The sequence below is a fragment of the Heterocephalus glaber genome, unplaced genomic scaffold, assembly GCF_053883595.1.
Source record: "Heterocephalus glaber isolate CG9 unplaced genomic scaffold, H.glaber_assembly_v1.0 deba00001579, whole genome shotgun sequence".
In the NCBI taxonomy this organism is placed as follows: domain Eukaryota; kingdom Metazoa; phylum Chordata; class Mammalia; order Rodentia; family Bathyergidae; genus Heterocephalus; species Heterocephalus glaber.
The window spans coordinates 1,205,036-1,232,129 of NW_028258360.1; the positions used below are offsets into that span (position 1 = coordinate 1,205,036).

General features: G+C 43.0%; 1 protein-coding gene across 16 annotated transcripts in view; it reads left to right on the top strand.

Annotated features, from left to right (window-relative positions):
• The window catches only part of Pcca (propionyl-CoA carboxylase subunit alpha), a 399,147-nt gene that overhangs the window by 367,544 nt on the left and 4,509 nt on the right, over positions 1-27,094 (top strand). For 15 of the 16 annotated variants that reach the window (XR_015443859.1, XM_087193202.1, XM_021239371.2 and 12 more), the window contains one exon: positions 16,608-16,748. Coding sequence is in view for 14 of the 16 variants with exons in the window: in XM_087193202.1 (XP_087049328.1) it covers positions 16,608-16,748 (141 nt within the window). In the remaining 2 variants the exon portion in view is untranslated. Of the gene's footprint in view, positions 1-16,607; positions 16,749-27,094 lie in introns of those variants that run through there. The other variant, XR_002387412.2, reaches the window with a different exon arrangement.

Below are 27,094 nucleotides of genomic sequence, written 5' to 3' on the forward strand. Positions count from 1 at the left end.
TTCCTGTCAGGAGGCAGGTGTTTCTCTTCGTCCCATTCCTAGTGACAGTACTTAGATTACTTGATTAAGCTGTTATTTGTCATATTCTCTCCCATGAAGTTACTCCTTCCCTTTTTTCACTTGGTTGGTGAGGGAAATAGATACTTGAGCTGATAATTTGAACGTAATTTGGTGAGTGGTAAAAGAGCACACAGGTTACCCTGAGAGACAGCCAGTGGATGTCCCCACACCACACATTCGGGAGAGCCTTCCAGAGTCATGACACCAAGCAAAGAAAGGGGGGAAGATATTCAAAAATACGAAACCAAACATAGTTGGAGCTCCAGGCCTGAGCTTGCAAATCTCATGGAATCCAAGATGGAAGTCTGAGAGCTCTACGGGGACCTGGAGAGGAGACTCTGCTGTTGTGTCTCAGCTCTGGGGTCTCCTTCATCTCTCAGATTCGTAGTGCATTCTCCCATAATTAACATAGAGCCAAAAACAGCAGAAAAATGGAGGATTAGGGAGGGAATCACAGTATCTGTCAGTTATACAAGTTACATCATCAGGGTGTTCAGTTTGATGGCATTAGAAATTGGTTTCCTTCTCATAAAACCTAAAAATCATCTTTGCAAAAAAAAATTATATTGCTGTTTTTCTCTCACTTTGTGAGTATGAAAATTAGGGTAGAGCTGAGTGTGGTGGCACAGGCGTCTAATCCCAGCACTTGGGAGGCTGAACCAAAAGGATCATGGGTTCAAGGCCAGCCTGGGTTACAGAGCAAGACCTTGCTACAGGCAAGCTAGCGAGCGAGCAAGCGATTGAGACAGTAAAAGGAAGGGAGGGAGGAAAGAAGGCAAGGATGGGGCGTGAGGCTCAATGGTAGAGAGCATGCCTAGCATGTGCCAGGCCTTGGGTTTAATCCCTAGTGTGTGTGTGTTGGGGGGAGGGGTGTGCAAAGAAAAATAGGAAAAAAATTGTGCATATAAAATAAAAGTTAACCTGACTTTAGCTCTGAAGTACATATCTGAGAAGCCCATTGTTTTATGGCTTAAGAACTGTAAATTTTGTAATAGTAAAGCAAAGTCATCTCTCTATTCTCTTTGATGACCAGCAATTTAAAATGTTTTGTTTTAGTAGCAGCAAGTACTTACTCACCAAGGTCTGTGGTAGTGGAGATAATCAGAGCTGCCAAGACTTTTTCCAGGCTTCTGTCAAGAAGCTCCTGTCATTCTCCAAAAGTCTTCAGTTAAATTCTTGCTAAGTCATTTTCCTCTGTTCTTCTACCCACGAGGTCATCCATACGAGGTAAATGGGTGAAAACTATTAGCAAGAAAAGGATTATAGACGATGTCTAAATTCCAGTGATGTCTAGCCAAAAATGAATTTCCCAAAGAATTCAGTAAGCTTTCTGAGACCTGCTAAATTTCTCCCTAAGAGAAAACACCCAGGGGCAGGAACCCTTAATTCTGTTCCATGGAATTCTGTGCTTCAACATTTGGAGTTTTCAGAGCTGTCTGCCATTTGCCTCCACTTGCTGAGGTGGAGATGTGTAGGTTGGCCCAAAAAATTACAGGTTTTTTTCTCTTTTCATTCACAAATATTGAGTATTTTCTATGTACCAGGCACTATAAATCCTACCCTTCTGGGGGTGATTACTGTCTAATGGGGGGGGCGGGGGGGAATGAGAATCAACCAGAAATAGCCATATTAGCGACTGAAGAGCCTTAAAATGAAAGCTTCACCATGTGGACAAATGACATTCCTTTTTATTCAAATTCATGTACTCTACCACTCTTTTAAACATAGTCAGTGGCATTTAGTGTATTCACATTGTTGTGCCACTATGGCCTCTACTAGTTCCCTAACAACTTCATTACCCAAAAAGGGAACTCCCTACCCATAAGCGGGACTTCTCTCCCACTCTGGAAGCCACCAGCAGCCTGCTTCTGTCTCTGGATTTCCTGTTCTAGATCTGTTATATAAATGGAATCACATCCTAGGTGACTTTTGTGCCTGGATTCTTTCACTTAAAATAATATTTTTCAGAACAATGTGGCATGCCTCAATACTCCATTCCTTTTTGTGGCTGAATACTATTCTAGTTATTTAAAAAAAATTTTTTTTTTTTTGGTACTGGGGATCGAACTCAGGTCCTTGTGCTTGCAAGGCAGGCAGTGGAACCACTGAGCTAAATCCCCAGCCCTGAATACTATTCTAGTTTAGACTACACATTCTTTAAGTTATACTTAAGAATTAACTCCTCCCTCTTGAGCTGTCTCAGTGCTATTTCCTGGGGTGAGTTCAGTTTAATGATGAAACTCTGCTATGTTAGTATTTCTCCCTACAATGCTGGAAATACTGCATTCTGTCTGCCCTTGTGTCTTGTCAAACCTTTTAACAAGGGATTGACTCTGTTTTCTGGTTCCAAGAACTTGGCAATGGCTACTGACAGGAATTCTTCAGCATTGCTGGTGAAATTGTGGATGTCAGATCCTGCTGTTGTGAAATACTGAGTTGTGGTAACATGGCAACATATGGAGGCTTTTCACCAAGTCATAAAATCACAGATGTGCAGCCAGTGCAAAGAAAGCTAAGAGTTTTCTTCCACTGCTCAGTATAGAAGTGCTTCACCAGGTTTCAGTATCTTCAGCCTGTGCTCTTCCCAAAAGAGGCTTAGTAAAGCACCTTTCTCCTTTGTCAGCAGCTGTGTGCTTATTGCCCTGGGAGGGAGTGGTTGTCCATCGGGGGTTTGGCAGGGAGAAATGGCTGCTCTGCCCACTCCCGGGCTGAGACATCAGTCTCAGTGAAGTATGGGCAGGGCTAACATGGATAACTTAATATTCTGCAGAGAACCCTTCCACCCACTCTCTTCTGGTCCACACCCTACTTGTTCTTGGACACGGCTTCATTCAAATCTTCCCAGTACTAGCCAAGCTCTGTTATTTGGCAGGGTAATGGGCGAGCTATAGGAGACTTCCATGTAGACTTTCATGTCGGGACAGATGGTACCCTAGCGAAGTTAGCTCTGCTTTCCTCTCATCCTCCTCGTGCCCAGGAGCCTATATTTCTAGCTGTTCCAAGGTAAGCTGGTGCATACTGCACCCACATTTCTACCACAAAACACGTTTGTCCCATCCTATCTGGTGATGAAAACAAGACAAAGCATGTGTGGACTTTGTCACCGTTCCCAATGTAAACAGAACTAGTAAGACTGCCTTGAAAAGTTGGTTTTTCCTTTCACAAAAGGGTTTTCAGAATACCACAGAAGAAGCAAAGGGAAAACTATGTCATTTGTTTCTGATTTACATTGCTTGAGACTTTCCCAGGGAGTAGGAAATTTATTGTCCCCACATTAAGAGCCTCTAATACAGAGTTTGGAAAGAAAATTTAATTAAATCAGCCCAGCATGGTGGCGCTCACCTGTAATCTCAGCACTTGGAAGGCTGAGACAGGAGGATCACCAAGTTCAAGGCCAGCCTGGGTTACCTAGTGAGCTCAAGGACAACCTGAACTCTATAGCAAGACCCTATCTCAAAAAGTAAAAATGCTGGGGCTGGGGATGTAGCTCAGTTCAAAAGCCCTGGGTTCAATCTCCAGTACCGCAAGAAAAAAAAAAGAAAGAAAAGGGATGGCATCTCCTCATCCAGGAAAAGAGCTAAATACTAGTTCTGGTCAGTCCATTCTCTTCAGACTGAGGTGACTGGTTCCGAAATGGTAGGGTTATTAGAGGTGCCATGTTTTGGTCACATGGTAGTAAGGTTAAATGTGAGGTGAAAGTCAGGCTTATTAAGGGTGTAATATTCTGTTGCAGACATCAGACCAAGGGCAGTGTGATCTAGCACTTACATTTGTTATCACTTGTTGAGACTAGAATTTTCTCTTGGGGTATATTTATAATTTTTTTAATATTAAAGTTTTTCGAGGGATTAATATTTAATACATTTGTATAATAACATATACATTCCATTTGTCATCTTTTCTAGGACTTTTAACTTCCTTTTAGTTTTTATTAAATCAAGAGATCAAATTGCCTAGATTCGGGGCAGTTATGGCTGGTTTCAAGAATCTGTAAACATAAAAAGAAAAGAATCTGTAAACATTTAAAGAGAACCTCTCTCCCAGAAGACACTTAGAGCTCTGTGGTCTTTTCCACTCTAAGGTTTTCTTATGGAGTGGGGAGGCCTTCATTTATATAACTGTTTTCCATACTATCACCTTCTAATAATCCATATGCTCAAACACAGGGCAGCAGCACTGAGGTCAAAGAAAAGTTAAGGAGATAGTGACTGTAGACACCAGAACACACCAGAAGCTTCCACACATCAAATGGTTAAGACTGGATACAGACAAAAGATAACGTCAAAGATGTACTTTCTGTGGGCAGGGTTGGCGGTCTTAGCTCAGGCTGCCATAGCAAAATACCATAGACTACATGGCCCAAACAACAGAAGAAGTTTCTTTTCCTGCAGTGATGGATGCTTCTCAGATCAAGGTGCCAGCAGGGTTGGTTTCTCCCGAGGCCTCCTTGGCTTACAGAGGACCCTCTTCTCTCTGTGTCCTCTCACAGCCGTCCCCCTGGACGTGCACTCCTGATATCTCTTCCTATTTTCATGAGGGCACCAGTCTTACTGGATAGGGCCCCAGCCTTATAACCCTGTTAACCCTAATTACCTCCTTATGGGTCCTGTCTCTGAATACAGTTCCATGGGGGTTAGGGCTCCAGCATGTGAGTTTGGGGGTAACACAGTTCAGATGATAGCAAGGGTTATGATCATGGCCATTCACTAGGTATACGTGTACTGTGCATTGTACCAGACAATTTACATTATTATCTCATTCAAGTTTTTCTTTTTTTCTTTTTTTTTTTTTTTTGGTGCTGGGCCTTGCACATGCTAGGCACCGCCCTATGACTGAGCTACTCTCCAAACCCCTCATCAAATCTGAAAGTAATTTTACATATTTTTTAACTGCAATTAAAAGTTGTACAAGACAAGTAGTATTGTTCTCCATTTAACAGGTGAGAGAATTGAGGCTTAGAAAGTGAAGTAACATACTGCAGGGTTGTCTTTCTTACTTTTCTTGTTGCTGAGACAAAATACCCGATGGCCAGAGTTAAAGGAGGAAAGGTTCATTTGGCTCACAGGGAAAGTGATTAGCAATTCTCCCAGGAGAAGTCCCCAAGCAGACAACTCTCTGGCTTTTATTTTAGAGTATCAGTGTAAGGGAAAAAGGCAGAAGAAAAACGGTTTGGGCAATGAGCTGTCTCAGGGCTGGGCAGTTTTTCTTGTGGAAAGGGGAAGGACAATGGCCAGACACAACAAGCCTCAGTAATCTAAACCCCTTGTTGTTTAACCTTTCATTTCTCTAGAGCCCGTGTGCTTTTGCCCTGCAGTTTAACCATTCACTCCTGGGCCAAGTCCCCCACAAGCCAGGGCCTTGAATTTGTGTTTACACCTGGGCCCCTTGTTCTGAGGGAGGAGGGAGCTGATGAGGGAAGAGAGCCCCACAGGGCCAGGGGACTCTATTCTGCAGCACTGGGATGGTTGGGCAGAGGGAGGTTGGAACAACACTAGATGCCTGGGGACTTCCTCTGTTTAAAATGAACTTGTGCAAGCTGGGGTGGTAGAGCACACTGTAATCCCAGGTGCTTGGGAAGCAGGAAGATGGTAAAGTTGAGGCCAGCATAGGAAATTTAGCAAGATCCTGTATGAAGGCAGGAGGAAGGAGAGAGAAAGGAAAGAAAGACAGACGCGCAAAACCTCTTTCATAAGCATCCTTGTGTTCAAATTTTCACTGATTTTCCCACTTTAGGCATGTACTAACAAATACAGAGACAGTTGTTATAATACATGTAATGGCTGTTAAATACTGTGTTCTGACCCTTCTTCATAAAGAATTCACTTTTAAAAAAGAATTCACGGGGGCCGGAGATTTAGCTCAGTGGTTTTGCTGCTGCCTGCCTTGCAAGCGCAAGGTCCCGAGTTCAATCCCTGGTACCAAAAAAAAAAAAAAAAAAAAAGAATTCACTTAATCCTCAGGATAACCTTGTAAAATAGGCATTCTTAAGATCTATAATTTACAAATAAAAAACCCGAGACACAGAGAATTTAAGTAATGTTCTCAAGCCTCTGAGTAGGGGAGTTAGATGTCAATTATAAATACTCTCACTCCAGATCCTAAACATTAAATCACCACTGTCTACCAACCTAGGAGTTTTCTTTGAAAGGGGCTAAAAACCTACGTCACACCAATCGCATTCTTAGTAATAGTCATATCTTTTACTCTGTGGCACCCATGAATGTCTTTTTTCCTCTGGCCAAGTTGTGGTGTTTGTAGCCAGGAGCCATGTTTTGCTATTTATTTTGCATTCTTACAATACCCAGATATGTCTGTTAAGTAGTTGTTGAATAAATGAATGAATGAATGAGCTCAACTATTTCCCTGATTCACTGTGTGCCTCTTTAAGTGTCTAAGGAAAGGACAAGCACAAAGTCTGATCTAGAAGTTCTCTTAGTATCAGAACAATAGTCCTTTCTTTGATCTTGGAGCCAAATATGCTTTTTGAAGAATTAATCTTTTTGCTCAGAAATGTGAAGTTACAGAGACAGAAGTACAATTAGAAATTAGAAATTGCTAATCCATGATGTTCTGCTATCTCATTCTGCACAGTCAGATGTATGGAAAGGAAACTGGAAATAATATTTGTGTAGTTACTGTCAGTGGTTTGCTAGGTGCTGTGCAAATTTTTGTAAATTTAATCCCCAGTACAATTATTTAGAACATATGTTAAGAGATGATTTTGTTTGTTTGTTTTTTGAGACAGGGCCTCACTGTGTAGGCCCACGATAGCCTCAAACTCCTGGCAATCCTTCTGCCTTGGCTTCCCAAGTAGTGGGATGACAGGTGTGTGCCACCATGCCCAGCCTAAGAGATGAAACTTGTTCTGAAAAGATAGGTCACTGGATCAAAAGGTGACATCTTGTTGGGATGTCAAATTCACACTGTTTGGGCTTCAAGAATTTGGCTTTCACTTGCTACTGCTTCCCATTTGGAGGGCACATCTATGTTTTCCAGACTGCCTGCCTGTCTTTGCAGACCTCATCCACTGTCAGCACTGTAGTTGTGTCCTGTGCAGCGCACAATCTGCACAGGACCTGAAGTCCAGCTGGGAGCCTGGATGAGGTGGAATTACAAGCTGAAGAATTTGCCCAGCCGTCCCACTGCTTTTGGCCAGAGTATGAAGGCCTGTTGGGTGGTTTTCTTATTTGCTGCCTAGTATCACAGTCATCTCTAGTCTTGTTTCCTTTGCCTTTATGTATTTTGGCTTCTGAATTTCTGTCCAATACAAGCCAACATTTTGGCATATTCAATTCTGAGTTTCTTCAGTAAATTCATAATAGTAAAACTATTTTATCATTTAAAAACTCCACATAGCTGAATCCTAGCTACTTGAGGGCCGAGGCAGGCAGATCACAAATTTGAGGCCAGTGGGATAACTTAGCAAGACCCTATCCCAGAATAAAATAAAAAGGGCTGGGGATGTAGCTCAGTGGTAGAGTGGTCACCTAGCATGCATGAGGCTCTGAGTTCCCCACCTGGTATGAGAAAACAAAAACAAAAACAAAAATCCTGCAGGTAGAGGCCAGAGCATTGTTGTGTTGAAGAGGCTGTGGCATTGACACACTTTCCAGGCCTCTGGTGTTCCAGCTCAGAGCTGAAAAACCAGGAGGGGAAGCCAAGCTCCCCACTCCCCCTATCCCGTAGTTCATTTACTCCGTGTCCTGGGACAGAATAAACTTGAGATGAGCAAAACAGAATGCAAGTAGAAGAGAAAGGAAAAGAGAGGTGGGGACCAGAGCAAAATGGTACACTCCCTACCTATGTGGCTATTTACATAATTGTGTTGTTATAACATTTCCTGTACTTTTCTGTAAGCTGATGCTGCCCTAATTATAGATTCTCAAGAGAACACTTCATTGTACCCCAAATTACATAGTGCTTTTAAAAAGTACCTTCTTACTGGTTCACCAAATACCTTATAAACTTGTAATTACATAAAACAATTCAGGATCCAGAATAAAAACAGTCTGTACTGTTAACAGATGTTGGTATTGTTACATAATTGAGTACAAGGCTTTGAAAGATCTATAATATTTTTCTCGTGTAAAAAGAAAAAAATTACTCATTATAGTCATAATGTGTCACTTAGAGTCCTGATCAAACAGAATGCATGTGTTCTATTCTGTGAGTTCCGTACAGTGCATTGTAGAAGGACTTGCCTTTGTGGAGGTGAAAGTACCACTTGCTTAGCAAATTGCTCTTGCGGCACATGTGCCTACTCGTTAGACAGCCTGGGCACCTGGGCACCTGGGCCAGGCAGGGGCCGGGCCCCCTTTATCTTCGAGCACCTGGACACCTCAGCACCCCAGCACTCCAAAACCCTCAAGACTTCGAAGTGCTCCCTTTCCCATCAGAGCCCCCTCCTCCTTCTCAGAAGCCTGGCCAAGGGTTCGCCTTCCTGTGTGAAGCTCTCGTCCTGCTCCCATAGGCCTGGGTCTAAGATGCAAGTGGTTCCGGTGACAAGGAAAGTAGCCTTGGTAGAGCACAACAGAGGAAATAAACCCTCCTGTTAGTGAGGACTGGGCTTTATGTTTCAATGTCAATTTAATTTTCTGCACAGTTGTTAAGGGAGAAAAAGTTGCTTACTTGAGCCATAGAACTGGACCGAGGCTTGTGTTTCTGATTACAAAAACCAAACAGAAAAAGACATTTAGTTTTGTATTGACAGATATCCCCGTATTTTTCTCTTCAGAGAAGAACTGTCATTCTGGAACAACCCAGAGATGTGCACAAGTTTACTAACTCACTCGTTCCTCAGAGTTCTTGATATTCACCTTAAGATAGTTCTTTTCTCTAAGAAAACCATCCCTTTTTTAGCAAGAATTTTGAAAAGCGAGTTGCTGAAATGGGTTTTGTGTATTTTTGTTCTTTTTTTGGAATTTTTAAAATCTCACTTCTGTTTATATACTTTTCCCCTCAAAAATCAAGATGGTTGCTCACTTCTGTTGTGCCTCCTGTGGTACTGATTGGTCCGGAGGTGCAGGGGTGGGACCCCAGGCGAGGTGTGGAATGCATGCTCCATGCCCTGCCCTCCGTCCCTAGCAGTGCAGAACAAAACAGAACAACTTAAGTTCAACAACCAAATTTGCAGTTACAAAATAAAACCCTGAATACAGATTGATTTGTAGGTGTCAGTGGGTGTTGAAAGTGACAAATCATGGTGACACTACAACATTGACGTTAATAGTTTTATGTCAGTAAACAGCTAGGTTAACTGATCTTTTTTGTGTGTGTGGTGGGGGAATTGAACTCAGGACCTTGCATTTGTGAAACAGGCACAGTGCCACTGAGCTAAATCTTTACTCCCAGGTTAACTGATTTACTTTAAATGTTTACCAGCCTTTTTCAGTTAGAGGGAGCAGATATTGGGGAACAGAGATACAGTATCATAAACCACATATTTTCTCCTGAAAACACTAGCATCGCTGGTGCCTGAGTCCTGCCCTAGTTTGTTTATTGATTTTTTATTAGTTTATGTTTGCTGTGCACGATAATCACATTCTGCTTGAGGGATCTGCACAGGCGCACCTCCCATCTTGAGCCTTCTTAATCCCGCTTCTCCCATGTCTCCCCAGCCCCTTCCATCTTCTGCCTCTAGTCGAGATGCTCTAACAAGCAGGTAAGGATTGGGCATAGCCCTTAACCCTGCTTCCAGATCCTTTCCCCAGTGCATTTCCATTTATGTCACCTCGCTGCACACTTGGGAGGACTTGTTGCAGAGTAGTTCATACTGTTTATTTTGGTGACGCCTAAGATTTTTTTCCCCCAAAGTACTGGGAATCTCACTTGGAGCCTCACTGCATCTTCTTTGTAGTTTTAAAAAATACTGTTTCTCATAATGAGCCAAACCTGAAGCTGTTGAGTTTGAAGTTACAATACAGGTACCCTAGGTTCAGCAATGAGATATATAAGGGCCATTCCATAAGGTAAAAGGTAATGACTGTCCATCTGTGCCCCCCTCCCCCCAGCTCTCTGGCCCTTCTCCCCCAAGTTCTGATTGTGATAACTTAAACCAGACATTCTGGTTTCTTGGCACATTGTTTTATTTTCTTGCAAATCAATATGGTACTTGTAGTTCACAAGGCTAAACTGTACACAGTGTTTCTGAATGGTGCACTTGGGAGAAGCAGATATATTAACTGTTACTCTGAAGTTGAGAATTTGAACTATTAATTGCTCTACTGCATTTGTTCTGTGTGTAAAATTTTGTTATAACAGTGCTAATTACTAAGCAGCTGAATTTGTGAAAAAGTGCACAGCAGTAATTTGCACCTTACTGTTGTCTTGCTATTAAAAAATCGTGAACACATACACGGGGCACATGCACTTGATTTAGGGACCTCCCAAGGGCACGTTTGTCTTTGGGACATGCTCATGCTTTGACTTGTGTTCAGCATTTGGTTTCTATATTTGTGCTTCTGAGACCCTCATTTTACCCTAATAAGAGCTGTTGAGTTGCTCTTATTAGGACATTTTTAAAAGGACGAGGAGCACTTGGAGATAAAAGACTGGAGTTGTTAAATTACTGTGAGCTTTTATTTATTTTGCTAGTTTTAGAACAACAAGAAAAATCCCCTTTGAAGTTTTTTCTTACTGCGTGAAATCATGAACTAAAATAGTCAGATTTTAGGATTTGGGTTATAGTGTTACAGTCAGTGTATCAGTCACTAAAAAATTGTGTTCTGTTGATTCACACTCCAAATAAGTGTTTCTATGAACTCTATAACAGTTGTAAACTAGTGTAGATTTTTGTTTTGTTTTGTTTTCATTTCTAGAAAGAACAACTTCAAATCTTGGGAAAGGTTTTATTTTTGCCCTGCGGATGGGTCAAAACCATGTGTTCCTCGTAGTTTACAAGTGTTACTTATTAACCTGTGAGTCAAAAGCATGGTTGAGTGTATGTTCAGACGAATTCCACATACCTGTTGTTTGGATTTCTGGCTGTCAAAACTTTTATTTTATTTACAAGAAATTTGTATTTGTAAAAAGTGATTTCTTTTTCTTTCCCAGTGTGGAGTTTTGCTGTACTTAAAGAAATCCCGCTTGTGGGCAGAAAACAGAGGTTTCAAAGGAACCTCATCTCCATATGGTTTTACTCGATAATCCCTTATCCTCCATCTTCAGCTCTCATTCCTTTGCTTTCTTGCCTGTGGCTACATTTCTATCTCTGCATCAATTAGCACAGTGATTTATACAACAAGCAAGCAGTTTAGAGGTAATGGTACACAATTAACATCTCATTCCACCATAAAGGGTATGCTAAATACCCCAGTCATTGCTTTCTCTGCCCGGAATTGAAATAAGTGTTTGTCCTAATTCATATGCTATCTGATGTGAAGTGGGCCTGCTTTGTACTGCACTACACCATTAATCTAATTATAGATAGCTGCAAATGAAGTGCTGTCAGAGCCGGGAGATTGAAGAAAATAGCCTTTTGTCATTTAGCATGACTCTGTGAAGCAAGATCACACTTTACAGGGCACTACTGCAAAATGGAAATCTCAATAATATTGCTGCCTGTTGCATCTCTTCTAATTACTACGGCATTGTAAACACAACTGGGCGCTGATATAAATAGAGCTGTAGATACGCTGTCATGTGGGTTGTAGGAGAAAGTCCTCCGAGTGCTGTTGGATTAAATGATGCGTCCTGATTGACAGCTACCTTGAGACTGTGCTGATGGAGTCGTCACAGCATTATGCTAACAGACTGCTCTGCACTGCAGCTGTACGGGGCTGGGGCTCCCGGCCGTGCTTTCACTGCTCTCTGTTCCTTTCACCTTTGCCTGGGCTGTAACTGCTTGAGGACCAGAGGACAGCCGCAGGCTTCTATTCTATGTGTTTCTGTGTTTAGAATCGTTTCTTGGAGATTGTTGTTGCTAGGAATCAGCTGTTAGGCCCTGTGGCAGGTAGACGGGAGTGTATTGTGTATGGCTTTGGACTTTGGTATGTTTTTCCTCAAGTGTTAACTGTATCCCACAAAGAATTTGGGACAGGCCGGGGATTTAGCTCAGAGGTTCTGCAGCCTGCCTCACAAGCGCAAGGTCCCGAGTTCAATTCCTGGTATCAAAAAAAAAAATTGGGACAAATCAATTCTAATTCCACCTAAATGTTTTCATTTACGTTTAGTGTTTTTCTTTGCTTTTCTGACATGATGTTTTTAACAACGTGTCATTGTCTAGCTCATCATTTCTGTTACTTTAAAAACTGATGGTTTTTCCCACCTCAGAGTTAGGAAAGTAGACCTTTAGGGAACTGCTCGAGCATTAGCTTTCATACCACGGAAAGGAAGATGCAGCTTAATGCTTGAGCCTTGTGGGGCCAGAAGGTGTAAAATCTTGAAAAGGAAGAGAGCCTTTGATAAAAATGTATTTGCCACCATACTTAGGAAGGGGTAAATGTAGTTTTTGGCCAGTGCTGCAGGATGTGAAGATAATTGATGTAAAGGTTCATCATTGGCCCTTGACTCTTTGATATAGCTGAGATGGTCAATAATTGAAATGGAAAAAAAAAAAAAACCTTAGTGGACCGGGGATTTAGCTCAGTGGTTTCGCCACCAGCTGTGCAAGCACAAGGACCCAAGTTTGACCCCCGGTACCAAAAAAAAAAAAAAAAACCAAAAAACTTAGTAATTGATCGACCATAGCTGTCCTGGTTGTCACTGGAAGAATGACTTGAAAGTGGAAATAGAGCTGAGAACACTTTAAGAGATTCTGAAATTTCAGCTGAAACCAACATATATAAAGCAAACCAGAAATACTTTGTGAACAGCCACAGACCCATGAACCACACCAGCACAGTAATGCGTGGGGTCTGTACAATCCTTAGTCCATTTAGAGGCCTTGGAAAGGAAAACACACATGGATTCAAACTCCATAGAGGGCGGGTCCTAAATGAACCTAGGACCCAGCAGGAAGGCGTTCTACGTGCCCACCTGAGCACAGCGGGTCTCACAGGAGTGGCGCTGAGTTCTGGGCCTGCTCCGGTATAGGTGGGCGGATGGCTTGGTTAACTAAGGGCCACTAAAAAGCATCAATCTCTCCTAAACCATGACCAGCTCCCCTTCTCACCTTCCTGAGGCCCTCAGGGGAGGGGCTGTGTGTTAAAGACCTCCTGTCGTGTCCCTTTTAATTGTCCATCTCTTACGGTTTTCTGCAGGTGCCTTTCATGTCTGCTGTGATTCTTTATCTTTCTTTCTTTGAAACTTTTGGGAGAAATTTTCTTGTTAGATATGGTTTCACATTGTAGATACCATAAAATTAATTGCTAGGAGACCCAGGTTGGGGGTGATTTTACATAACTGGCTTATTAGCTAACCCATTGTTGTTGAGTTGTGGATTGAGGAGCTGATGCAGGGCAAGCCCAGAGAGCACCTGTTCTCTGCTCAAATTAACACGGTGTTTTCAAGAACTTTCTATTCATGTGACGGTGGTTTGGAGACCAACTCCTTGAAGTGAGCACAGCGAAGTCCGAGCCTGGGCCTGATCAGCTTCCAGCTCCATGGCAGCCCAGCCCCACCAACAAGCAGCATCTTATCCTTTAGCCGCGTCTGCTGACCTAAGCAAGGCAAAACCCTGCCATCTTTGGCAGCTTGCCTCTCCATCCTGCCTGCCTTCCAGGCCTTGGTCTCACATACTGAAAACATCAATCGTGCGGTTTTTTGGTTTGGTTTTTTTTTTTTTTTTTGGTACCGGGGATCGAATTTAGGACCTTGCACTTGCCAGGCAGGCACGGTGCCACTGAGCTGAGTCCCTGGCCCAATCATGTGGTTTTTCTGCCTGAAAACAGAAAATCAAAATTTTACTCAGGGGAATTTTGCACACCCCTGAGGGATATTTCAGTGCCCATCCAAAAAACTGAACTTGGACCCTGAAGTCACCATAGGGCATTTTTCTGAACTCTCTTACCTAGTTGACTACTCTGGGTTCCCAAAGAATCCAGAGGAACCAAAAACTAGCAGTTTTCTCATAAGTTCTGAGAGCCCTGTGTCTGTTCTTAAATGACTTCTTTTGGGGGACATTAGTGGCATCCAGTTCTCAGCAGACGTTCACATGGATGGCCCATATGCTGTACCATGCTGGGCCACAGCCAGCCACGTGCCCCATGCCCTGCACAGGGCCACCGTGAGGCTGCTTTGAGGAGGTGTTTGTGTGGGCACCTGACATGGGCAGGGTCGGGACAATAGCAAAGGTAATCTTAAGAAGAGAACCTTCTCTCTGCCTCCACTTTTTATATTCAGAAATGTCACTTCTAAGGCAACTGTGCAGCAAGCCTTCTCCTGAGGAGTCTACTCTACTGTTATTTTTTACTTGCGATTACAATAGGTCACTTATCCCCCCAAATAGATTTAAGAACAATAAACAAATACAAAAGAAAAAGAACATCTCATCAGTAACAAAGACTGCATCTAAAGGCATTGAGTTTGATGACTCTTTTACATCTTTTTCCAAGCAAAGCAGGAGCCCTACAGGGAAAGGAATCCAGAAGATATGAAAATTATAAAAATAGTAAAAGGATCCAGTTTTAGTCTGGATCTGGTAATTTCTGGGCAGAAGTCTTAGGACTTTATTCAGGCTTATTTGTGATATAGCTAAAATTAGTTCTTAAATGTATCTGCTGTGGTGAAAGACTATACATTATATTCTCTTCAGTTTACAGATGACTTTCTTGCAATCAGAGTATACATTTTGAAGTCAAATTGTACAAAAAACAAGGGGAAAAAAATCTGTATGTTGGGCCGTGCCAGCCTGGCAAGCTCAAGGTCCTGAGTTCAATCCATGATACCGGGGCGGGGAGGATGTCGGTCTGTGTGTTACACTGAAAACTAACAAAGAGGCTCAGTGCTGACCACACCTATGGAAGGAGCTCCCCAGGGTGATGCCCCCCCAAAAGTAACTTTCCATTAACTCTCATGCCTGTAGTGATCCTGGATTTTCCTTTCCAAGGCAGACAGAGCACAGATACTAAAATGGCAATTTGGCCCAATTATATCCCCCCCCCCTCTACCCCCCCATAGATTTAATGAAGGACTTGGAGGTACAATTCATCGTTGATAAATAGTCCCTTTGCCCAGAATGTTTATTAGACTGACAGCAGCATGCACTCTCCTTGCTTTTTCCTGTGCCACTTATGACTCAGATGAATTTTAATAGGAGCAAAAAGCTTTTATTTGCACTGTAATTTCACTTAAGGATCATATCCTTCAGAAACTGGCAGATGCTTGTATGTCTTGATTGCAAAACACACACTCAGGAGTAAAGAAACACGCAAAAGATGTTATTATTCAACCTGCCATGGTGTCACAAATCTACTTGGAACCTAGGCCTCCAGAGCTGTTCATCAGGCCCTCCCCCATCCCTTCCAAACAGGCCCTGCAAAGACCCCACTTCAAGGTTTCCTTGTCCCTGTACTGAATCAAAGGGTGACCTAGGCTTGTCTGTGGCTCCCTGCCGGCATGGTGCCCACAGGAGGCTCTAGGATACAGCAGCTTACTGCAGCAAACCAGAGCTGCCCCGTGCTTCCATCTCACCCGTGAGACTGGATCCGGGGGGATTCCAGAGATCTTTAAGTGGTGGCTCTGATTTCCCAGGGAACTCTTTTTCAAACCATTTTATCTGATAGAACAAATTGTGGCTCATCTGTTTATTCACAGAGATCTGGGATTTTCCCTGTCCAGTAGGAATTCTCTTTATTACAAATGTTCTATTTGATCAGACTTGCCTTAATGTACCCCTAAGTGTTTGAGAGCCACCTACAATAGGTACCATGGAAATACCTGGTTGTGTGTATGATTTTTCTCTCCGTTTTCAAAATCTCTGAGTCTAGAAGGTATTTTCTATCTTATCTTTATCTTGTTACACCAGAAAGATTACATGATACTGTGCCTAAAAGGAAGAGTACACTTTTTCTGTTGTGAATGTAAAACTTTCTGTCACTGAAAAATATTTGAATTTCAAAGATTGTTTTGCCCCAAATGAACACTGAAACCCTTTGTTTTAACTTATGGATACAACAAGGAGAGAGCCACTCTCTGGAGGGTGCAGGTGGTTTGAGACAGCAATCTGCTGCCATCTACTGGCATGTGTTCACAGTGTCCCCGCACCTACCCGGTTGGCCAACCCAGCTCACAGGCAGGGTTCACCTTTTTGCAGCATAGGTTTGAAAACAGTATAGGGAATGGGAGCACAATTTTCACTGTTTTCTATTTATTTATAAAGTTTTGTGTTTTTTTTTTCTTAAGGACCCAGGATGATTACTCTGTATCACTGATTAATAACTACAGTAGTTCTTGTTTCAAGAAATTTTAAGAATATAACTGGCTCACAATGTATGCCAGAAACAAATATATTTTGATGTTGGGTACAAGGATTTTACAACATTTGACTTATTGTATATTATTGTAATTTTAGTTTAAAACCAAAACTGATTTTGAATGGGCAGTACTTTGGAAGAAAAATTCATCATTTAAATAACTTCATGGTTTGATTTTGTTTTATTTCCCTCCAGTACAAGGTGCGTATCTTAACCAGACTCGCTGCAGAACTGAACAAATTCATGCTGGATAAAGGGGCTGAAGACACAAGCAGCACTCTGTGCTCCCCGATGCCCGGAGTGGTGGTGGCCATCTCTGTCAAGCCTGGAGACATGGTAGGGCCCTGACTGCCTCGAGGGACACGCCGATCTGGTCCCAGACTCCCCTTAGATAATAATGGCTAACAGTACAATCCTGCCCTCTGCAGTTCTTTTCTGACTCATAGGATCCTTTCAGAATAGCCAAGTAGATTGTGTGCATTCTTTTGTCTACCTATTTCGAATCTGAATTATGTCAGTGACAGTACCTCTGAACACCTACCCTCCCAAATGATCTGGGAGTGAAACTGAAAGAAGGCCCCATGCATTCTCTTATTGCTTAAATTCAGTGTTTTGGGGAGTACTTAAATTCATGTTTACTCCCTAGCACTCTATATGTGAAGCCTCCTTATAAGATCTCATGCTAACAAATAGCCTTCTGATGGGGAACTTTTTACATGATTTCTAGACTAAATGGCTAATTGGGAAGGAGGGTGAAAGAAAGGTTAATTCCATAATCTGTACAGTAGTAGCACACTTCCAGAACTTGGGAAATAAAATGTAGGATCCCACTTTGAAGTTTTTCATCTTGACCTTGTGACATTAACGCACAAATCAAAACCATGTTAAAATTTCCTCATATGTTCAGTTTCAAGATAACTTGCAATGGATGAGTTGGTAAGGTACATGCCTTTTCTTAGGACACAGATCAAAATCTCTATTGATTAGCAGCAAAAGTGAAAAGAAAACAATTTAAGATGTAACCAGGTTTCTAGAGGTACTTAGGTACTTGCATTTTTGTTTATGTGTAGGAAGATAGAAGCCCAACACCATAGGCTTTCATGGACGTTAGGGTGATTAAGTTTTGTATCTCAGCAAAATCACTGAGGGTTTCATCTTTTCCTGGAAAGATTGTAATAAAATGCTTCCTGGTTTCTTTATTAATGCAGATAAGATACCCTCTTAACATTCAGGAAGACTCATAGTTCGCACTGGCTTCTAGAAAAGTATTTACAACAAAAGAATATTAAATAAAAATGATCAGGTTCATTTGTTTTATATGGTCAGCCCTGAAATATGAAGTTGGAAAACTGACTTAACCATGGCATTACCTGGTGATAAGGAAATAGAACTACCAGCTTTTCCGGACATTCAGAAGAGGCTAAGTAGTCTTGCATCCTCACGTTTACTTTAGGGAAGGTCTGGGCATTGGTAGAAAAAAGCATTCACTAAAATTGTCTAATTCTGGATGCTAGGATGTGGGAAAGATGATCCGTGACAGTGATACACACACGTGTCTGCCTTGTTTGTGTGTCTTCCTCTGTAGGGTTAGGGACATCAGAGGAGCACTGATGAACAGTCACACCTCATTATCAGAGCAGCTCGTGGAATCTTCTAGTGACTAGATGGCAAGCTGGTTTGTTCTCTTCTTTCATTTTCCTACTTAAGATTTTTCTGGAAGCTATATAGTCCAGATATTGCCAGCCTGAGCTTGTCAGTACTAATTACATGCCTTTAATTAGAAAATCACATTTGTGCTTTTTTGTCTTGATAATAATAAGTGTTTACCTTAAACCCTCCCTTTTCTAACACCTGGGTCTGAGAACCTATGCAGGAGGAGGCAGGGCTGGGAGGAGGGCTGGTTCCTGCCCCCAGCACCGAGGTGCTGTCCTGCCCTCTCTGAGCCTGCCCTATGGGCCGCCCAGTGGTGTGTAGGATGAAAAGCTGCTGAGCTTCCAAGGCCAGACGAGGGTAGTGTCCTGGATTCTTAACTGCCATCTTGTGGCCCTGCTTTCCCACATACCAAAAGGGTCTGTCTGGACTTCATACTTTCCATTTTCTGCCTAATAGCTTAATGTGGGAAAGCAGGACATTTAGGAAAAGTGATATCCATGGTGGTTTCATTGGTGTTGCTCAGATATTGAGAACACCCATTAATAATTAAGTATGGTTGCTCAAGAATGGTTTGAGAATCCACTGATAAAATTATATTACCACAGAGAAATAGGGCCTATATTTTATGTGTTCCTTAAAGTTAGAGCTCCTGCAGGACTGGCTGGCAAAGTGGCCGTCATCTCAATGGCCTTCATCTTTGTACTCCTGTGCCTGGGCTGGGCAGGTGGAGGCCTATGCGTGCTTTTATGCCTGCCTTTGGGGCCTTGCAGAACTTCCTTTCATATTCTGTGCTATTGTGTTGTGATAAAATGGCGTTTTCTCTTGCATTACTATTATTTGTGAAAAAATGTCCCGAATTGCTGATGCTGAAACCAGGGTAAGAAGTTTAAACATTGGCTCCTACAAGAACTTTTATAGTCCAGTTGTTCCTTATGTAGTAATTAAAACACAAGAACCTTTCCTTGGATCAAGGGCACAGTATTCATTTGAGCCCATTAGAGGAAAATATCCTTTGAAACTTTTTTTTTTTTTGGTACCGGGGATCACTTGAAACTTTTAACGTTGTGTGGTTTTACATTTTTTTTTTTTTGGTACCAGGGAGCGAACTTGGGACCTTGCGCTTGCGAGGCAGACAGCGGAACCACTGAGCTAAATCCCCGCCCAGGTTTTAGATTATTTTAACACTGCAGGGCATGTTGTGTTTTTCTCAGCAATAACAATAGCTGAGTGAAGTTCTGCTTTTATCAGCAGAAAGATAAAGGAATCAATCATCTGTGTGTATTTTCAAGGAAAACAGGGGCCTGAAAACAACTAAGGATCTATAAGCATTCTGTTTTACTTTGAAACAGTATTTAGAGCTTAAAATCGAGAAATCTGTAATTTTTATGTTGAACATAAGTAAAATTTGACAAATTTTAGGATGGCCGGTCTGACAATAAAAGCTCTACAAATGTGTCACAGTAAGTCATAACTAACTAATCTGTTTGTGAAGTAAACAATTTGACCAGAATTTAAAAGCCTCAGAGATTTGGGGTGGCTGCTTAGATATCATAAATGCACACTTGGAGGGCTTGCTGTGTGGAGATCTGAGAAGTGATCACTTGAAACATTTCCCCTGCCCTACACACTGAAGTTGTGTGTTGTTCTAAATACTTTTAGGCTTCCCACACAAAAGTTCCTGATGATTTTCAATCTCTGTGACGTACTACTTGACATTAAATGTGGCGGCAAATCATTTTTTCACATGATTATATGTGTAATAGTTATTTTTAATATGTTGGGAGATAGTATGAAGTAATGCATATAAGCAAATAAATCATAAAGTAGGAGTGAAGTACTAAAGACACAAATCACAAACTATTTCTGTTTTTGTTTTTTGAGACAGGGTCTTGCTGTGTAGTTCAGACTGGCCTTGAACTCAAAGCAATCCTCCTGCCTCAGCCTCCTGAGTGCTAGGATTACAGGCCTTTGCCAACACACCTGGCACAAGTCACAAACTTAATTCAGAAAAAAAATAGAATGATTTTCATGTCTTTTGTATATATCTACCAAAATGTTTTTATAGTGACTGTCATTTTAATTCAGAAAATACACACACACACACACACACATGATACTGTTATAAACTGGAAACACTTCTTCTGTAATCAAAGCTAGCACTTTTATGACTCATTTAATTTGCTAAACTTCTATCTTTATGATATTCTTGAATGAAAATATTTAAAAATATATATATATTTTTTTCAGAATAACGGGAATACATTTTGTCCATGTGTTAACATTAAACTTTCAGCTGCTACATTTATTGTATGATATTTATTTTGACTTGGAGTAAAAGGAAACCATAATAAGGACATCTGTTTTGTTAGTCTTTTGATATCAGAAACAAAACAAAAAAGAGTCAATCCAAGGAGATATTTTAACATTGCATTTAGTTGACTCTTTTGAGCTGTTTGGATTCTGCAGTCATCTCAGATGCATCTTAATTTAATGCATCAGAAGATTAAATAGGATACAACACGTCAGGCTGTATACCCATTTCCATCTTTCTTATTAGTTTGTGACTTCTTTGTGAAACCAACAGTGGCCCTAGGTACCTATTCTTGTTCTTGCCACCTCAGCCCATTCCTATCAGTACAAGTTCTGAAGTATTTTTGTGGGGCTAAACTAGGGAAGATCCACTTTGAATCCAGACTGACCTTTAGCAGAAGGGAAATTAGGTGTTTGGGTTTATTGCTTTTGAGAACAACGCCTTAGGCAAGAAATGAATACCGGTGAAAACCCGGTGTTTTAGTCATTAAATAGCACCACTCGGATTTCACCCTGGCTTCTCCTCCTGGCCTGGACTCCTTAGGGGGAGGGCTCCTAGCAGTTGGGTGACCATGGCCGGGAGACTGAGATGCGGGTGCCCCATTGTGGAGCCTGACATTCACGCTTCCTCTTTGTTTTCAAAGCTTTTGCAACTGAACTTATAGCCAGTCTTGGAGACTGGCAAGTGAACTTGGCAAGAAACCTTTATTTTTCATTCTTGAAGAAATAAGACTTTTTGTAAGAAATAGGCTTTAAAAACTTCTTAGCTCTTAGGTACCCTAGATGAGAAGGGTTGGATTGGGTATTTGGCTTTGCACTTGGGGGCCTCATTGCAGCCCGGCTGCAGTAATTGCATCTTTCTCTGGCAGAGGAGATAGCCTGGCTATCTGATAGATTTTCCAGCTTCTGCTTGCCTTGATTTAGTCATAAAATGATGGCAATAATTAGATCTACATATTTTATAGCAGGGGGTATTGAAGCAGCTCGTTTGACAATAAGCTGGTTTCATACCCAAACCTCAGATTATATTCCATAACATGTATATATAGATTCATGCCATCATTAACGTTAAATCATGAAATGTTGCAAATGTATAGAAAGTTATGGAGAATAATTTCATAAGTACCCATATGCTCTCTGTTCATCTTTACCATATTTGTCAGATTTCTGTTTAGCAGTAGAACCTTGCATATCACGACTCGCCCAGTGGCCTATCCCCCATTGAATTCTCTACCCCATCTTCTTCAGAGGTGATGACTCCAGAGCCGGGCCTTTTTTGTTTATTTGTTTCAGTCCTAGGTGGTTGAACCCAGGGCCATCGAACTGAGCTGCATCCCAAGCCCTTTTTTATTTTAAATTTTGAGACAGACTCTCACCAGATTGCCTAGGCAGGACACAAGCTTGCAGTCCTCCTGCCTCAGCCTCCCAAGTCCTGGGACTAAGACATGCACCACCATGCCTGGCTTTGAACCTGGCACTTTATTCTTTTCCAGATTAACATTTATTTTTAAATTGTAGAGATAGCTTTTGTTGTTGGAAAAAATTTGCCAATTTTTATAATTTTAACTTAATGGTAATCAATAAAAATATTTTGATGGACCAATAAATTTAAAATTGTAGGCGAGTCTTGTGTAAGCTTAGCACTGATTCTGTTTTCCAAGAAATGATCTCCTTTGAGAGGAGAGGGCATGTTATCTTTGTTTTAAACATAGTTGAAGATGACCATTCTCAACCTCACCAACATTCAAAATATCTTTTTTCTTTTATTAAAAAAAAAAAGTTAAAGAAGAATTATCTTTTTTTTTTTTTTTTTTGTACCAGGGATCGAACTGGGGTCCTTCCGCTTGCAAGGCAGGCAGCGGAACCACTGACCTAAATCCCTGGCAAAAAATTATCATTTTACTGAGTCCTTTAAAACAACCTACTGGGGCCAGGGATTTAGCTCAGTGGTTCCACCGCCTGCCTTGTAAGTGCAAGGTCCTGGGTTTGATCCCTGGTAGCTAAAAAAATAAATAAAACAACCTACTTCACAAAGGTAGAGAATTGAGACTCATTTCATAGAAGAATTATAAAAAGTATCCATTTTAATTAGTTCTCTTTCTAACTACAGGCTTTGGCTCCATTTTTCAGCTAAGCGGACAATGAGTAGTAATGATTTTTCTTCCTTTTAAGAAAAACTGAACTTGTTTTGCCCTAACCATGATCTCCGTTCCCCAGAGTTCCAGGGAGTCCCAGATGAGGAGGATGGAGGACAGCCCCAAAGTCCCAGAGCCAGCAGCCGCATTAAACATGTGGCCCCTTCTTTCGCTGTCCCAAGTGAGGGTGCGGGGACAGGCCACCCCAAGGCGGTGGTGCCCAGAGGAGGGCTCCTAAGGCATCTCTGGAAAGGACGCAGCCTTCTCTCTGTGATTGGATGACGGTTCCACCTCACCTAACTATTACAGTCTCCTGGGTTTCCTTCTCTCTCCCGCTTTACATGAAGATGTTGGAAGAAACACATTTCTTCTCCAGGAAATACCAGGGCATATGTAGCAGCTGTCTTAGCAGCTCAGAAAGAGGAAGTTGGGATAATCAGATTCCAGCCTGCCTTTCAACCAAATCGGAACTGCCTTCTTAGATCTCGGGCCTCTAGACGCGCTGCGTTGGAGCCTGTGCTAAGTGGCACAGTCTTTAAAAGTATAATTGAAGGATTTTCACTTGTGTGGAGTCGTCAGCAGGGCTGACATTGATCCCTGGTTTTCGGGGGCCCGGCAGCAGAAGGGGAGACCGCAGCAGGCCGGTAAGCCCTTCGAGCCTTCTGTCTCATTTGGCAGAAAAACACAGAATGTAGGACAACAAAGGAAGGCTCCTTTTTCTATCAAAATTCGTGCACGCCCTGCTCCTCTCCCCCAAAAAGAGGGCTGAGTTTTTTAGTTGCACACGGCGATTTGGTGCTCACTCTTGCAGGGAAACAGTTGCTGTCGGAACAGGCAGGAAACAGTTTTCTTTTAATTGCCGAAATCATTCGGAAGTGCTTCATGCCCTGCTTCTATACAGCAGATGCTGTGCATTAATTGGCCTTCGTAGAAGTGACCCAGGGTTCCTTGCAGCGGGCCCAATTTTAGGCAGAGGGCTTAAATAGCTTATTTATTATTTTGTATAATCTGGTGTGCATTATGTGCTCCTGCACGTGTCGTGTTTCATGGTCTGCAGTTTCTAATGTCGTGTGGGTTTCAAAACCTGTGTTTCTCTGGTAATGTACTAGCAGCAGGTAAGCTCAAAATACCATCCATCAGGAGCTAATTTTTTATCCAGATACTCCAATGACTGATGAACCTGTCTTTTGTATGAATGTTTAGCACAGTAGAAAGCCATATGCCACTGGCACCGTTTCCTCTGCATTCTTTACAGTTGCTAGAGGGCTTCCGAGGGGGGATCCAGCCCGACGCCATTTGTGTCCTCTTGCCTATATTTAAGCTCGAGCACCTTTAAAATGGCCCTGCTTTCGGTCGACAAAAGAGGGTGGGAGCTGTCTTAAAGGAAACCTGACTCCCATAATGATTTTCTTTATCAGAAATATGACTGCACACTCTTAATAGGGAACCTTGTTTTGTTCCTCCCCGTCTGTTGCCAACAGACCTCAGCCCATTAGAAGGGCCTCCCTTGTGTGGGAAGACCACAGCTGTTACTGTAAATCTCATCCAGTCACTGTATCACCCCCATTTTGTGGCTCTGAAGGATGAAATTGAGAAATGGAATACTGTGCAGTCATCCTTTACATCTCCAATTTTAGGGCTCTGCCATCATTTTCATGCTTTTATTCCAAATCAAATAACATTAGTGGGCTACACCACCTTCTGATGAGTATCTGGTCCCAAGTGCAGCTTTCAAGTCTCTACTTTTGGGGTCTTCCTTTTGTGTATGGCGGCAATCTTCTCCCTCCCTGCCCTCCTTTCTTTCCCCACTTTCTGTGGGCTTTCTTTGCAGTTTGCATGATACATGTTGCCAAATGTGTCCCAGCCATGGCTTTTTCCGAGAGGTGCATGTGCAGGAGAAGGTTCTGTGTCTTTTATTTTTTTTATTTATGTATTTTTTTTTGGTACCAGGGATTGAACTCGGGTCCTTGTGCCTGCAAAGCAGGCGGCGAAACCACTGAGCTAAATCCCTGGCCAGGTTCTGTGTCTTTTAATCTTTGCAGAAGGAGTGAAGAGAGTGAAGAGGACTTGGTAGAAGGAGATTGGGGGCTTTAATCAGAAACAAGATGTGGCTTAAATCATTAGCACAACAAAGCGTACTATAAGCTTCAAGATAACAGTCTCTGGGGAAAGAGTCCTCTGAAAATAAATGGAACTTGATAGATTTCCATATCATTTATAACTTCCCTTAATTACACTTGGAAGACTTGCCAGTAAAACTGGAAAATTGGCAGCCTCTATCCATTAGAGTCATTTTGCCGACCATGGCAAGCAGCTGGCTTTACTGGATTTTATTTCCCATCACTCACAATTAATCATCAGCTGGAGATGTCTGAAACTCTTCAGCACAGAGCAATGGCGGGTGACATTCAGACCCCCTAAACATGAGAAAATCTGCTGAGTAAATGGGCCGAGTTCTCTCTCAAGCTTACTCATTTGGGGGCAAGGCTGACTCCCGCTTAATGAGTGCTGCTCTGATAATCGGATGTGAATGTGAACCTTGACCCCATGTCAGAGGAGAGGACGCAATAAGCCGGATGAAAGATACAGGATTCAGGCCTCCAAACTTTGCACCAATTAGACAGAGAAATACATCAGCCCGAGTAGGCTCATCAGAAAGACTTGCCAGGCTTGTGACCATTTAGTAAGCCCAACATTGGAGACATCTGTCACAACCATTAAGTCCTTATCAAATGATTCACAAAAGTGTTAGAGAAGTGTGTGCGCATGTGGCAGAGGCGGGCCCTGCCAGCCCTGAGGGGCTGCTTCATGTACCCGATTAATGCCTGGCTTCCCGAACACCCAGGCAGGCAGAAGGTGCTGCCTTGGTGGGGCCCCTGCCCAGCTCTACAGCCCCTGGGTGCAGCATATCCTGCAGGGGCATTGGCAGCCAGAGAAAGCAGGTCTCACCGGAGCCCAGAGGGGCCTTGGTGAGAGCCCCAGTTCTGGAGCACACTCCCGTGAAGCCGCTGCCCAGCACCTGGCACATGTGCTCTGTGTCCACTGCATTCTCGGCACACAGTTTGTGTTAAAGGTATTTGCTTCCTTGACTTGATTTTTTTTCAGGGATGAATATGTTAGAATTAGATGAAGCTTGTCTATACAGGTGTGTGTTTGTGTACATGGATATATTGGACAAAAGGTAGCTCACTGTGGGTAGGGTATCAAGGATATCAGCTTTTGGGGCTGAATGAAAGAAAACTCTACGAAAGAGACTGCTTATAGTGAACAGAGGAGAAATGCATGACTGAGGTTCCCCTTTCTGGCTAACTAGTACAAGCAGAGCAGCAGACACAGTGAGAGGAAGGGAGGGAGAAGGCAGGTGGAACTGGGGTCTGCTTCTGTGACTCCGTGCTGTGCTGGGCGTCACGTAGAAGCTGGGGTCCCTTTGGATTGGGATGTACTTTCTTTGATGTCCTTTTAGTCACATGGCCAGCGGAAGGGACTGTGTTACCTTTGGAACCTCCTACTTCTGAGAGTCTCTGGCTAACCCACAGGTTTCACTTGTCTGATTAATGACTGGGACATAGCACTTATAGACACTGGTAGGTCAGCTCTTTGCAAGTCACCCATGTTACAAGCACCCAGAGCCAGACAGGGAGGGGGTCGGGGCAGCCAGGAGCTTGTTGTTGTCCCTCCCTTGGTTCCTAGGTTGTAGCAGGACTTGGAGGGGGCTGTGGCCTGTCCCAGCTGTCCGTTAGCATCTTTGTTAGGCATCACCGTCAGCTGGCCTTTGTCTCTGTGCATGAGCACTGGCGATCTGCAGGCTTGCTCTCTTCTCCATGCTTGGAGAAGACCCACGTGAGAAGCAGGGCGCTGTCTGGCCAGAAGGTCCAAGAATGGGAGGAGAGGGGTAGGCAGTGGCAGGGCACAGCTGCTGGCAGAAGGGTGAGGCTGTGCCACCCACAAGGAACTGATGGGTAGGGGTGAAGGTGCGAAGATGGGGCCCTCAGATGCTCGCAGAAGATGGGCTGGGTGGGCTGTAGGAGGCCAGCACACATGTACCTGTGTGCACAGTGGGGGCTCATCGTCTGTGAAGGGAACAGGGACCAGAGCCCAGAATCGGGGAATTGATTCCTGCTTTGGATAGAATTTCCTCACGTGCATTCCCCAAAGGGCCACCCTGCCCTGTTGTCTGGGTGCCCAGCTCACAGGTGAGGGCGGCTGGGGTCCAGCAGCTGGACCCTCAGCTCTGTCTAAGGAGCCACAGGTTGGGCCCACGGGGCCCTCCTATGCCGAGCTCAGTGGCAGGGACCACTTTGGAGGGTTTGGCCTTCTCCTGTCCTTCCTGGTCCCTCCCTTCCTCTGCAGAGAGAAAAAAGGTCGAAAATGAGGACATGGAGCAGTTGCCCTGACACCTTGCCCCTACCGAGTCCTTACCTTGTGAAGAGCAGGCCTTGAAGGTTGCCACCCTGTCTGTGGAATGCAGACGCCTGGTGACAAGAATCAAAAGTGGCAGTGAGCACAGTGCCTCGGAGCCCTGCTCGCCAGCACAGTGCCTTCTCTGTGCCAGCTCTGAAGCTTTGGCATCCCCTCTCTTCCTAT